This window comes from Strongylocentrotus purpuratus, unplaced genomic scaffold (genome assembly GCF_000002235.5).
Source record: "Strongylocentrotus purpuratus isolate Spur 01 unplaced genomic scaffold, Spur_5.0 spur5_scaffold_5, whole genome shotgun sequence".
Taxonomy (NCBI): Eukaryota; Metazoa; Echinodermata; class Echinoidea; order Camarodonta; family Strongylocentrotidae; genus Strongylocentrotus; species Strongylocentrotus purpuratus.
Window position 1 is genome coordinate 35330163 of NW_022145611.1, and position 14921 is coordinate 35345083.

At 37.6% G+C, this 14921-nt stretch overlaps 1 protein-coding gene across 1 annotated transcript in view; it reads right to left on the minus strand.

Moving 5' to 3' along the window:
- LOC590972 (chromatin-remodeling ATPase INO80) overlaps positions 1–14921 on the minus strand; it is a 105883-nt gene that overhangs the window by 28571 nt on the left and 62391 nt on the right. The window contains exons 29-30 of the mRNA XM_030999185.1: positions 11796–11925; positions 3995–4195 (exon numbers count right to left, since the gene is read on the minus strand). Coding sequence (XP_030855045.1) covers positions 3995–4195; positions 11796–11925 — 331 coding nt within the window. The remainder of the gene's footprint in view (positions 1–3994; positions 4196–11795; positions 11926–14921) is intronic.

The following is a 14921-nucleotide window of genomic DNA, read 5'->3' on the forward strand; positions in this document are numbered from 1 at the left end:
TTAAATATAGCACCAGAAGTAGTGAGATTTCAAGGCAATGCAATGAATATTTAATTGCATCTTTAAAAATGCAGAAATGCCTCCGTATGTAGCGAACATAATTCAAAATTGTGACAATGCTTCTTTTTCTGTGTGTCTAAATCTGTTCTTCTCTTATTAACATGCAAATTTATAGACTCACTCTAAACAAGATAATTATCAGAGCCCCATTACGAGGGTCCCTAGAGAGGAACAGAGTAAGGCAGTCAGAGACAAGTGTAGCATTATGAGATGTTCACACTGGCAAACAAAAAATCTTTTCAGAGAAACATATGTTTAATATTTTTATTCATTAGATGAAGGTGTATGTAAATATTGGTTCATTCATTAGAAGAACCGGTAGGTAAATATTTATGAATCACAATGTATAATTTCTTGGACTAATGACATAATCACAATGATAAAAATCTTCTTAAAGAAGCACCAGGCTTCATATTTGCACGTCATATTGGATAAGTTACCTTACAATGTTGAAATTAAAGAAGCAAACACATTGCTTAAATGGTTATAATTCCCCCATTAGTTCTCCCTCTATCACCTTTCTATCTCTTTCTCCTCTTAAAATGATGGAAAAATGAATGCCACACTATCGGCATACAGATGAAGTCTATAATTAAGTTGAGGTAGTCTATTCAAAATTGTGTTTCATATCTGAAACTAATTCAAACTATACTATATATCTTGAAAAGCTGAACAAAATTCCTTGTTCTGACTTATTTTCATCATTACAACTCATAATCGTAAATAGGAAGTATTCTGACTATAATTTTTTAAGATTATCACTTTTATCCATGACATCACACCAAGCCAAAGCTTGCCAAGAGGATGAGAGCTGCACACACTTTATCGAGGACAAGGTTGACTTTTACATGATTTAAAAAAACATAAAGCTGTGCTTCAATGTCAACATCCAAGCCTTCTCCTGCAAAAGGTTATTGATTTTGTTTCTTGTGGCAAGCTCTAGTTGCAACCCTGATCAAGAGCTTCTCATCTGAACCTAGCCCAACCTGGACGGACACAAGAAGCTTTTTGGCAAATAGCCATTTATCATCTACCATTAGACAGCAAGCTTCATGAATAATGCATCGCTCATTAACATTTCACTTAGACACCATTCATAATTAATGAACATACATCAGCAAGTTCTTGACGTGTGTTACTGGCCTGCTCGGCTAAAGAACACACGCACCTCAGGCTGGGGGCGAAAGGTGCCACAACACAATTTGGAGAAAGGTGACAGATTTAGGAATAAAACACAACTGGAATTAGAAATGTCTCCCTCACACCATAGTTTTCCTGTTAATGTTCATTAATCCTTGATAACTACTTTGTATTTCCAAGTCTACTACCGTATTTGTAAAAAAGCAAACAATGGCAAATTATCACCAAATTAGTTCAAAATAAGTGTGTGAGAGAAAGAGAGAGAGAGAGAGAGAGAGAGAGAGAGAGAGAAGCAGTAGAAAGTCTTCACTGATGATTAGGCATCCTGGCAAAGCAAACTCAAGTGATTCTGCAACTACTATGCCACTGTTTCGCCTGTGTAAACTACCAAAACCTGCCCTTATCATATTAATAAGAAATTGAGTGACTTTCAATTGCTTCATGGTTCCTTTGATAATGAATTAGTAGCTATTATGTAACATTCAACCATGACCCATGTACCTACCTCCCTCACACCAATAACATGGCCATTGATCAATTGATCTTGTTACTACAAATTGGACAACACATATTACATAACGTGTCATTTGCACTTTCAAGATCAATTCTACAAATCTATTTCCGCAGGATTCTCGCAGCACTCTGTAAAATATTTTTATTACCGCTAGAAGACAAAAATCCAGGGACCATTTTGAGTGTGTGCGTGCGTGAGGAGGTATATATCGGAGTGATTGAATTCCTAAGTGGCCACTGCTTCATTTGTGATATGAGCATTTGGTAACAATCTCAAGTAATCATCAACAGAAGATCACTAGGTTACTTAATCCACAAGAATTGAATTTCTTTAAAATTAAACAAAATATGACTTTTATCCATTATGATCTCATTCACTTTCTAACTCAAGATTTTTTGGAGAGCTAATAACTTGCTGTAGGCTTTCTGAGATATTTCCCAAACAAAGGAAGAAAGGCATGTCCTCTTCAATCTAAACAAAATGGAAGTCTAAATTTTATTTTTAATCATTAGATTTTAAAAGACTTTCTATTCTTAATTATTGAAATGTCTATAACTGAACTAACTAAGGTTGCGTTTATCTAGCAAATTTTTGGCTAGAATCAGGTTTCTCAAACGTCTTTCTGGCAAATTTAGAAGTAGATAAACGCAAAGCCTTTTTCAAACGTCTTTAGATATGGGCATATCTAAAGACGCAAAAAGGTGCGTTTTGAATGTGACATACAGCCAGAATCACGTTTCTGAGAGATCGATAAACGCAAAGCTGTTTTGAACCTCACATACAAATATGACCACCCAGGTGTTGTGTACAAGCATACGTGTGAAGTTGACCTCCGAGAAACTGTCTGCTTCCCGGGTCAAAACAGCTGGGCAGACACAAGGCCTTTATTTTGAATCGTGAAGGGTAGATAAACGCGACATCCCGCAAATCACGATCGTATAGTGGGGTACGATAGTGGGGTTTGATAGTGGGGTACGATATGTACATATCTAGTGGCAAGCCTAGATAAACGCGCTCTAATATGATTTTGCAATGATAGAAAAGCTCACAAACCACTAGAAGGCATTTTCTTACTACAATTTTCCAATGGAATATATGATATTTGCATTTATGGCAATAAATATTCCTTCTTTTTGTTTGGTGAGTGTAAATGATTTTCTATTAATTTTTTGTCTTGTGTGAAACGTCTCCTCCTCGTGGTGCAGTGTCAATTTGAGGATTGTGAAAGGAGAACTGTGGGCAGCCCGAGGGCAGTCAACAGGAGATGGGAGCGCTGGGTCAGGCTTGATTGTAAATGTCAACAGAAGACTACCTGAGCCAACGCTTCTCCAATCAGCCATTTACTCACCTTATTACCTCACCTAGCTAGCCTAGCCTAGCCTAGGCCCGCGCCTATTTGGCTAAGGTGTGTTCACATTAACCACACAAGGTATGTTGAGAATCATATCATGCCTGCACATGAAGGAGTTTGTTTACATTACCATGAAACATGCATGGCATGAATTTTGAGGTGAATACCAACATGAAACTGATTCAACGATGTACCATCTTAATTTTTTTTGCAAATGAAAGGATAAATGTACATGTATAATTTTCGCAAACAGCACTTCTCAAACTGCACAACTGTCCTATAGCAGTAGTTCCATACTATTTGAATGTTGTCACAGCCACATGCTCCATTAAAAATATATTAGTCTCATGTACTCTTCAATGAACTTGTCATTTCACATTCCATTTTAGAACATCACTCATTTTTCATCTATTATGCTGCCACAAGTTCACTTTCATCACAAATCTCTCAAAGATCAAACCATTCATGCATTTTTCTGATCACTCTCTAACTCATCAGAAAACACAATGCTTGAAAAAGAACAATCCAAAGCAGAAACTTCTCATAAAGTGAATTATCTATCTACACAGGAATGCCTCTTTAGCCAAACTATATCAACTTCTTAAAAATAATAGCAAATACTGACAGAAAACAAAAATGAAAGAGATGGACTTAAAGTAAACTATACTTAAGTACCAGAAGAGATTTACTGCAATACTCTTGCAGCAATTGATCTATGATCAATTTCCTACACAAATCTAAGTTTGAACTTTAACCCAAGCTCAAACGTTACACCTAACGCTAACCCCAACCTTACACCCAACTTAAATCCTAATTGCAACCCAAACTCTAACTTATATTTTTCACTGAAAATAATGCCTGGAGCAATTATTGCCTTTAGAAGCATATGCTGGGTCAGGGACAGAGGAGTCCAGAAACTTTTGACTTACCCACAAGATTGAAGCCATAGGCAGCATAAGCAGCAGCAGTCCCGGCTACAGCCCCTGCTCTAGCTCCAGCCATTGCTGCAGCGGCTATCCCTTTCCTGGGTCTACCAATCCTCTGACTGGTCTTCTTCACTGCACCCGGGGATTGCTTGGTCCGCATGCCACGACCCACCCCAGCTCGAGATTTGCCAGCTGGTGATGTATCTGGAAGAAACAAATATGGTTGAAAATAATCATGGTATTTCATTACATAAATTCAGATCTCAAACACAATTAGTTCATGGGATAGTATTCTAATCAACATCAACAAGGAGTTCCTTGGTCTTTTCGTGACCAAGGAAAAAGGAGATTTTTTTCCCCCAACGGTAAGAATGTGTGCACTCTACAGTAAAAAAAAAAAAAGAAGACATTTTTGTCAAAAACCCAACTGCAACATCAGTTTAACTATTGGAAATATAAGCAGTAATACTTGTATGTATCTATTCTCAACACAGAGAATAAATACGCATCTGTAACATACAGAATAACATCATACTGGTTGTCTTTTTATTGTAGTAACAAGATTCCTCGTAAACTCTGCTTCAAGATTGAATGAATGGAACGAAAAAAGGATAGTTCTTCATATTTCCCACTATTTTGCCTCCAGGCAAGCCATCATATCTCACTAGTACTTACAACAAATATGCAATTAATTTTGTCTTCAATACTACAATAGATGCAGGGAAGTAGGCCTACAGTATTAACCTTGTATTAGTGCTTGAAATACAAATATTATGCAACAAGGACAATTTACAGCCTTATTAATTATGAGGTGCTTTCATCTTTGTACTGTACTCTCTTTCATTAGGATTATGAATGGTAGTAGCATTTGATGGACTGATAATAAGATAAATATGTTGACTAATACTATTTTCACACTTGTTTTGCTTAGCCCCATAATATCCTAAACCCCGGACTAACTTGTACGATTATAAACATGACCTTACGCACCGGTAGTGCTTTTTGGGAAATGCATATTCATGGATACGTTGTGTATGAGTGGACAGTGGGTTTCTTGCTTCACCTCTGGCCAACTCCGGACACGCCCCATTGCGTAGTACCAGACTTTTTTTCCATTTCTGTTTTTCATTCATTTGCTTGGCACCGGAAATGCAGAGTTAGCCCTGCTCTTTTGCAGGGCCAACTAACCCGTACTATAGGTGGGGCTAGCCCACTTTGGTAAATTTGTGTCTGAACAAAAAGTTGAATAGGCTTAACCCCGAACTATAGGTAGGGCTAAGACCCCCCTTTAGCCCCACCTATAGTAAGCGGCTAAGCAAAATTTTTACCAGTGTGAAAAGCCTATCCCAATGAGTTCGTAATGAAAAACTATCAGCAACAACCATGTCTGTAGCCCTAATAGACAAGAGCCAAATGCTATAACATATTATCCTTGGTGACAACATTAATACTATCAACATTTATATTACACATTCATACTGCCCCTATTGCTACATATATCTATATGTACATGTATCCCGGTGCCATGGTGTAGCTGTCCTTGCTTCTATTATGCAAAGCAACTGTCCTTGCAGCTCATAAAGAGGTAGGGACAACAGCATCAGTCACATGAATACGTCATACAAAGTAATAACAAGAAATTACATTGATTTGACATTTCTGTTTTAATTTCCTTTTCCCATCAATCTGTGACATCAGATAATACAATGATGAGCATGGACATTTCAGTTTGTGTTGTCCCATCAAAGTGTGATATATTAAAAATAGATCGGTGAAATCAAATAATACATGATACAGCAAAAATTTCCAATGTCTGGAAAAATTAAACATCTGCATTCAGGTAACTGTTGTTAATGAGATATTTTCATGCATATTTACATATATACATTATGAAAAAAAATATCCAGTTACTTGCCTCTCCTATGAAATGCAAATAAAAATATGCTCAAAATGTATGATTTATATTTATTTGCTCATATGCACTACATAATCTGAAATATTCTGTATCAATTGATAACGTACAGAAATCCAATGATTGTGAGAAAGATGTCAAATTCTTCACCCTTAATAACCTATCCTATTATAAATAGAAAGACATGACTGATACCCCACTATGTGATACAGCTAGCCCTTGTCTTATCATTACAACTTTCATTTTCCTAAAAATATACCCAGTATGCATCATTTACTAGTACGTGATACACACACTCTGCTATCTAGGTAAGATATGGAGTTCTTGTTCTATTCAAGAAGGGAAACCCTTTGACTTTACAACCTGAATACTGTACGAGGAAGGGTATGTTTGCTGAAGAAAAGAATGTTTACTTTCTGAACTTGTGTTATTCAAAATTAGATACCGGTAGCTCTTGCAGATATATGTACAAAGGTGTGATTGGTCCACAGCTCATCACATGAGCGAGGAATGTAAGTAGCATATTCACCCCCAATCATTTTTCAATGTTATATTGACCACTTGGTCTAATGAGTAAATTTTTGCGTCATACCGTATTCAAGCAACCCTGCGCGCACTGCGCTCACTAGCCCGTACTGATTGTTTGTATTGTCTTCATCGCGCATTTGACACAGAAAGTTAGGCGGCGCCAAGAAAAAAAAAAAAAAAATGTAATCCTCCCTCCACCCCTACCCCTGAGGCGGTCCTAAAATATGTTATATTATACACTCTACCAGTTAATATCTGTATACTATAAATAGGTTTTTATCTTTCTTATGACAATGATTTATCACCTCTCCATCTTCCCCGGGTGACTGGCCATAACAGGCATGCTCATCTGGTATACAAGGGTACAGCTGAGAGAAGTGGAATACTCTCCCAATATCTGAATCAAGTAGCACACATTGAATGTGTTTATTTTGCACAGACCAAAGAAGTGATGTCCTGTAAAACCTACAACCTTTTGTGACATGAAAATTACACATATTGTAAAAGACAGCTATTTCTGTAATTCAATAATCTTGTAGCATGGAAATTTCATGAATCAGAACCACTTGCAAATTGGCAAACAACAAATGCACACCAAAGTTTCTAGTTTTACAATAGTTGTCCACCCGCTGTAAGATGAAATGTGAAATAAACCTGTTCTATTTTCAAATGAGAAAATTAGCAACTAATGTTAGTGTCGTTTGGCATACAAAAACAAATATGTTAGATACGTCATACTTTTCCCCACTGCTATCAATGAAAATTGACCATACCTCAATTCATCCAGTAGTAAAAACATGTAATTCCAATAAAAATATAATCTCATTGGAAAACAAATATGAATGCGCTGATGCTGAGTCAGAGCTCTTGAGCGCCTCGTTACTACGATAAAGAGTTGCCTCGCATAGCCATCCTTCAAGAAAACATATTAAGACACACATTAGTACTGATGAATGACATAGATTAGGAAGATGCAGATTGAGGAGCCTGAATTCACAGAAACTCTCAAGTGTTATGAATGACATAAGAGAATCTTCATCATCCGCGAAACCAGAGGTGTAAAGGAAAGAGATACACATAGAATGATAAAGAGAGAAAAGGAGGGAGGGGGAGGGAGAGGGAGGGAGAGGGAGAGAGGGAGGAAGAGAGGGGAAGAGGAAGAGGGAGAGGAAGTGGGAGAGGGAGGGAGAGGGAGAGAGGGAGGAAGAGAGGGGAAGAGGAAGGGGGAGAGGAAGTGGGAGAGGGAGGGAGAGGGAGAGAGGGAGGAAGAGAGGGGAAGAGGAAGGGGGAGAGGAAGTGGGAGAGGGAGAGGAAGTGGGAGAGGGAGGGAGGGAGAGAGGGAGGGAGAGGGAGGGAGAGAGGGAGGGAGAGGGAGAGAGGGAGGGAGAGGGAGAGAGGGAGGGAGAGGGAGAGGGAGAGAGGGAGGGAGGTAGAGACGATACGAGGAAGGGAGGAAGGGAGAGGGAGAGGGGGAGAGAGGGAGGGAGGGGAATAGAGAGGGAGAGGGAGAGACGATAAGAGGGAGGGAGAAAGGGAGAGGGAGAGAGAGGGGAAGAGAAAGGGGGAGAGGGGGGGAGAGACATAAGACAGAAGAGACAAAAGAGAGAAAATATGGTAAGAGAAAGAGAGAAAGATAAATAACCGAGGCAGGGGAGGGGGGGGGGGGGGGGGGGGGGGACAAAGGAGGTTGGATCTACTGCCATAAAAAATGAAGTAGAAAGAAGTACGAAATCAACCTTCGCAAAGGCAAATCAATAATAGCGGGTTCTTGCGGAAAACTCAGAAAAGGTACAATTTACGAGGATAAGCAACAACTTCACTATCCTTCAAGGACGAAAAAAACAAATTCCCTGAAAGTCCAATTTGATCTTATTGCTCTTACTAACCAAGGCAGTGATAAAATGCTATTCTGTAGAGGGCACTGGCCATCTCGGGCGATTTTCACCTCCATTGAGAGGATATGATGGTTCTAAGAAACGAGCGGGGGCACGGGTCTGAAAAAACTAAAACCACAGAATGAACTGGGCAGGATGTAGGTCACGTGAAATGACGTTCAGCTAGTCTTATTTTCCAAGGAAGCGCACCGACTTCTAAGAAGAAGAGATGCAATCGTTCTTTTCAGGAGAACTGTCAATATAAGATACTTCCATTACTAGATTAATTCACATCCTATTTTCATATTGCATTGCTATTAAATATCTGAGTAATAAATATGTCACTGCTAATGGTTCCAATATCATTCCAGTGATGAATGGCAGCATCCGGTAGAAAGATGTTTCATACACCACATTAAGGATTGCATTTTCTGTCCTTTTAATCATATCTTTATGGCTCCATGACGAACACTATACATTTTGAGAGTTAACTCTCTCTTTCTCTCAATGTCACATGCTTCCAAATATTAGTGGATACTAAAATTTTCAGTACTGTTTTGTAGCATTCATTAAAAACAGTATACACCTACATTTGTATGATTCTTTCATTTCATAACTATTCTTCTTTCTCATTTAATATCTATATCATAGTCACAGATTTTTTTGCATTTTTTAATTCACTCTCTTTTCCTCCATCTCTCTGCCTTCTTTGCACTTATTTTCTATCATTTCATAACCTTTCTAAAGGAGAGCATATCCTCTCATCTCTCTCTATCTGTGTCTCTCTCTCCTCCCGAGCCTTTCTTTCAAGCTGGTATCACCCCATGAAAAGCTGGTAGATCATTGGAGAATGTGGGGCATTCCAACGACGTGAACTCCACAGACCCTGGCCGCCTGCAACCGCATAGCTCAGCTCCCGCCAAAAAAAGGGAAAAGAATAGATAGGAAAAAGGAGGCAGAAATATTTCCCATTATGATTTAAGGGATGTTTGGATGAAGAGGACTGCACACCAAGCTCACTACCCTGGATGCACTCCTCCATTTGTGTGGGCCAGAAATCCTCATCATTTCTGCATCATTTTTTTCTCAGCGCGACTTGGCATCTTTTCTCCCCCCCCTCTCTCCATGGTAGTCATAACATAGAGGTGTTGGCTATCAAATATCATTAAACTCTACCGTTGTGATGATTACACCCTACTGATGACGCTGACATCCTTTTCTTGTTTTTATCTGATTGCTTGTACAATCCAAGCTGTGAAGCAAGAATGATTTCTGGCTACCGAAAGACATCTACCGGTAACCTCAAAAATCTTTACAATCCAACTCGGATGCAAAAATATTAAATACTTTCATGAACTTAATATATATAAATTTAACATTAAATAATTCCATTCTGACATCAGACACACATGCACACATCTTTACTATCTTGCTATTAACTCATGAATACTAAGCCTGAGCTAAGTCTGGATGAAGTCTTTGGGAAAAGCTTGTTATACCAAAATCCAACAGCTTGATAATGTTTATAAATCTATACTTTTCATATTTATTATGTTATCTAATTACTGTTTTGAAAAAAAGAAGCATTCAGCTTATTCATAGATATTCCAAAAACAGCACAATAACTTTAAAGATTTATTTCATATTGAAATCTTTATTTTCAAATATTTCTAGCATAATTCAATTTACTTCCAAATAAAATTATCTATTATTACATGCCTTGTCAAAATTAGCTGAACAAATTCTCTATTGCTGAAAATTAAACACACATTTTATCCACCTGAATTTTCCCCATAAAAATGTTACTTTTAATATATCAACACAGGAAGAATTCCTGCAGTAATACTTGAGAAGGTCATTATCATCGCACTTGGTGATAGAGTTTGCTAGATTTTGATAAAATGACAGAGTTAAAAGCATCTACATGGTAAAGAGGTTCACATCTACTCAAGATTACCTGGTTAGTATACTGAACATGACTATTTTTACTCTAATGACAATAACTCTTCATTAATGTTATATCAAATCCAAACTATACAGATCATTGGTTGACTGTGCATAGGTGGCTGCTAGCACAGAAGACATCTATACCCACCGATATCAGTTTTAATATGAATTTGGTAAAAGAAGTTTCCTTTACTAAAATTAATCATGAAACAATTTTCAGAATACCATCCCTGATTATTATCTTGACTGGATGTCCAAAGCTACAAACATTAAGCCAACACACCCATCTCTTCCCTTCATTACAATCATACTCTTTTTCAGACGTTTTCCACTCAACCCGGATCCATTCAATTAATAACTCTATCCACTATAAAATAATACCCACATTTTTGGTAAATGTTTTCCTAATTTCTCAGTATTCACCCACACATTCTCTGAGTCATTAAGTAGTTCATTTGTATAACTGGTAGACATTCAATTAATAAATTTATCCATTATGAAATAATACCGGAATTTTTGATAAATGTTTTCCTAATTTCTCAGTATTCACCCACGCATTCTCTGGGCCATTAGGTAGTTCATTTGTAAAACTGGTAGACAGAGTACCTACCGGTATTTAATTCATTCATTAACAAGTTTTGCTACTTCTGATACATGAATTCATGCTGCATTCGGCAATACACGCATTCATTCAAACATCTTCCACCCTTATTCATGAAAAAGCTATTGACAAAAGATAACACAAAGCTGTGTAACCAGTGTTACATTCTACATGAAGTACACAATTTTCATGATCGCAAAGACTGTAACCTTGGCTACACTATAAATGCTTCCTAAACAATATCCAGAATGATCAAGTACTAGCTTCTACGTACCCTCAGGCTTTTCATGACCTACACTTAAATACTATTATCATTTGTCTTCTGTCAAGCAGAGGATAAAATTCGATTTTCCTACAATTAACAAGAAGGCTCCTCCTGTAAGCTTGCCATTGTATATCAATTACTGCCGATATGAAGGCAATAAATTGGATCCTTTGTTTCACCAGTCTTTTTAATTTCAAAGAACCTTTCGTTGCGACTTTAAATGAAATCCATTTTTACTCTTATTGTTTTCAAAGTCATCAGTATAACAACTTGTATGACAGGAAAATTAGATGAATTAAATCTTAACTCCTTTTCATTGATAGGATGCTTTCGCATATTTATGCAATTTTTTTTTATCAGTCGCAGCAATGCTTTTATAGGCTGTTCACAGCATCGTGTTTAAACCATACGTTAGGCCTAAAAAGAAGATGTTGTATTGCCATTTACGACCGACCTAAAAATCTTGAGTTTTTTTCTTCAAAACCTTTTTTTTAGAAGAAAAAATGTTTAATGAATAAAAAAAAAAAGCCATATCTGAAAAATATCAGCCCAAAGAGGGGGGAAAAATAGTTTAAAAAGTATTTTTTTAAAATTCTGACCGACCGACCCATGTTTAGCTCCTAAAGGGCAATACAACATCTTTTATTTAGCCCTATTATAAGGAGTGCTTTACTTACCATCGCCCTCTATGGACTGACTGGGTGAGGCTTCGTCAACGATGAGCAGACCATCGTTACTGTTCTCATCCTGTGGTACCGGTGTTAACGACAGGGAACGGGCGTGGTTGCTCTCACTTCCAACAGATACCTGAAACGAGAAGATGCATATTGAATAGAAATTTACATGAGGAGGTACATGAGGCAAGGCTGCTTTTGCCTACCCTTGACATATGGAATACAAAATGCCAAAATTGTTGAAATCATATAAGCTGTAAACTATGAGTTTGTGGGTTGATCCTTTCGATCCCTTTTTTTTAAAAGAGAGGTTTTTTGCATATGAGGTTGAGATAAAATACAAAATACATCTCAACTTTCTCAGTACTTACAGGAAAAAAAACATAAGAGAACTTTCATGAAGTTTGAATTCAAAGTCTGAATCTTTATTGATGAATGCAATGCTCGATTCAAATTCAGACCACATTTTCAATGCTGATGACACGATTTGAGTGCACATTGATGATGGGAGAATAATGAGCTGATTTTCCACCTGGGAGTTGAAATGGTGACTGGGTAAGCTAAGATGGAGGGATGCAGGCAGAGTAGCGGCACTAATACGACCATTAGCACAAATGAAACATGAATGAGCCTTTGATAAACGAGACATGTTCAGTCATCTGAAGTCAATTATTGGAACGATGTTTCTCTAGTTCATTGTCTGCGTTTTCTTTCTCATTTAATAGCTCCACACACACTCTGAATTCAACAAATTATGGCAAGAGTACCCCTCCCCCCCCCCCACAAACATGGACATACTGTATATGATAGATGAAAGACGGAAGAGTAAAATTCATTGTCATGTATTATTTGTTAATAGGTCACAACTACAATTGATTGTAAGAAAGTCAAAAACCTACCTACAGTATAACTGTATCCCATTCAAATTAGAAATGCAAAGCATATTTTCAATCTTTCTTCGGCTTTTACGATCTTGATATATCAAAAATTTAGAAAAATACAATGAGAGAAAGAGAGTGATAGTGAAAAAGTGAGAGAGAGAGGTGGAGAATGAAAAAAACATGTATATAATGTCAATCAATAGTTTTTAAAGTTCTTGTACAACAGATTTTTTTTTCTTTCGTCAAATGATTGATTGCCTCAAACCTTCCACCAATCAAATCTCAGGAATGCAGCGAGACAGTCCCACTAAATCAATTTCATGTTTGCAACCCATGCGTATCACTGCAGGTACGCCAAGAACGAAAGAGGAAGACGGAGGGAGCGCGTGAGAGGAGCAGAGCACCAAGGACGTACTTGAATGCTCAGAGGCGCGCCAGTTCGTGACAAGCATTCACGATTTGATGTGGTAATAAACATAGCGGAGTTGACTCTTGACGCAAGATGGATGAGAACGGAAGAGCCCGAGTAAGAGGTTGGCAGGCAGGGAGAGGAAGACAGAGAGAGCCATCATTCAGCCTTGATTGCCAGGGTAAACAGAATGTGAGACGACAACATTCAAGACCCTTCTCCAGACAGAAACGATAAAAGTAAATCATCTGCTACACCCTGTTTGGAGAGAAGCGCTGCAAGCTCTGCTCCTTTCCTCTTCCTCTCTCCATTCTTCCATTTCTTTAGGAATTTTATATACCGTACAGGTTAATAAAATGAAAAATACATCTAGTGAAAATTGTAAGGAAACCCCCACAGTCTGACAATAAGCATTCTAAATTTCATTTCTCCTGTGAGACGGAAGCATGATTCCAAGAAAGGGAACATCCCATTGCACCATTACCAGTCAAGGGAAGTCGGGTTTATTACCCGTTAGCTAGCCCTTCCATGAAATATTGATATATAAGGATGATAGGTACCAAATTGTGTTAACCAATCCCTCAGTGTGTTTCTATTTCACAAAGATTTATGCTTTAAGAGATACCTTACTGCAACCTATAACCCAGATCTACTTAGAATGTACATACACAATAGTTATGTACCTGCTGGACTCGGATAAGATATCCTGTTTTCAGCTTTGAATTATGTCATTTAGGAGACAGGCATAACCCTTTACACCGCCTACATAAGGGCTTATTTGCAATTTGGGGGTTGGTTGAAGAATAAAGTAGTCATTTTTTAGGGAAAAGAGTGGTATCATAAGAATCAACGTTACATGATTATAAATAAGTGAAAGGACATGGAAAGTGACAGACACTTTGTGACCAATTGGACAAAAGAGAAGATTGGAATGAATATAAAATAGCAAACAAGATATCGAAACTGATGGAATATACAGGAAGGGAGTTTAATAATGAATGAAGTTTGCAACAAATTCTTATTCCCTATCCCCCGGACCCCCCCCCCCCCCCCCCCACAAAAACAAATTTGCTATTCATGACAAGTTATTGTCCTAGATGTCTTTAAAATACTATTGTATCAAAACTATATTCTTGAGTGATCCTGTTGTTTTGCCTTTAACTTTCCAGCCATCTGGCAGGCACGATGATGTGAGCCTGGATGACATGGAATCTTAGAAACCAATCTCATGCATCACAGGCTTGCTCAAAGTACGTATCTACGGCAACAGAAACATGAAAGCCTTCGCTCCAGACAAACATTACCAACTCAGAAGAAGACATTGGAATACATCTTCTTGTTTGCTCATGATGGAGATGAATTATCCCTCCCTCCATGCTTACTTTGTGCAATCAATTTTCTTTGAAACCAAGGTTGGATGACGTCTTTTTCCAGAAGAGCTCTACAGTATGGGCTTTTGAAATGAATGAATAATCCAATGTATGCATACTCATTTATCTAAGATGTAGGTTTAAGATGTCCTAGCATTAATGTTTAGTGGAGGCCATAGCTTGCCAGACCAATACACATTGGGATAGCGTGATCTAATGAAAGAAAAACTTTCAAAAATTGTGCAAATACAGCACAAATTTGAAATCCTTTGGTCAATGGTTCTTCAAATTTGAATCACTTTTTTCGAAGACATTTTATTGTTTCTGATCAATAACAAAAAATAATGCAAATACAGTACATTCTTTACACAGACCCGTTTCTTCTTGTCTATCACGTTTCAATCGAAACATTTATAATTTTACTACTTTTTTTTAATTCTTTTTTTCTCAAGTTTTGACACTTCAACAT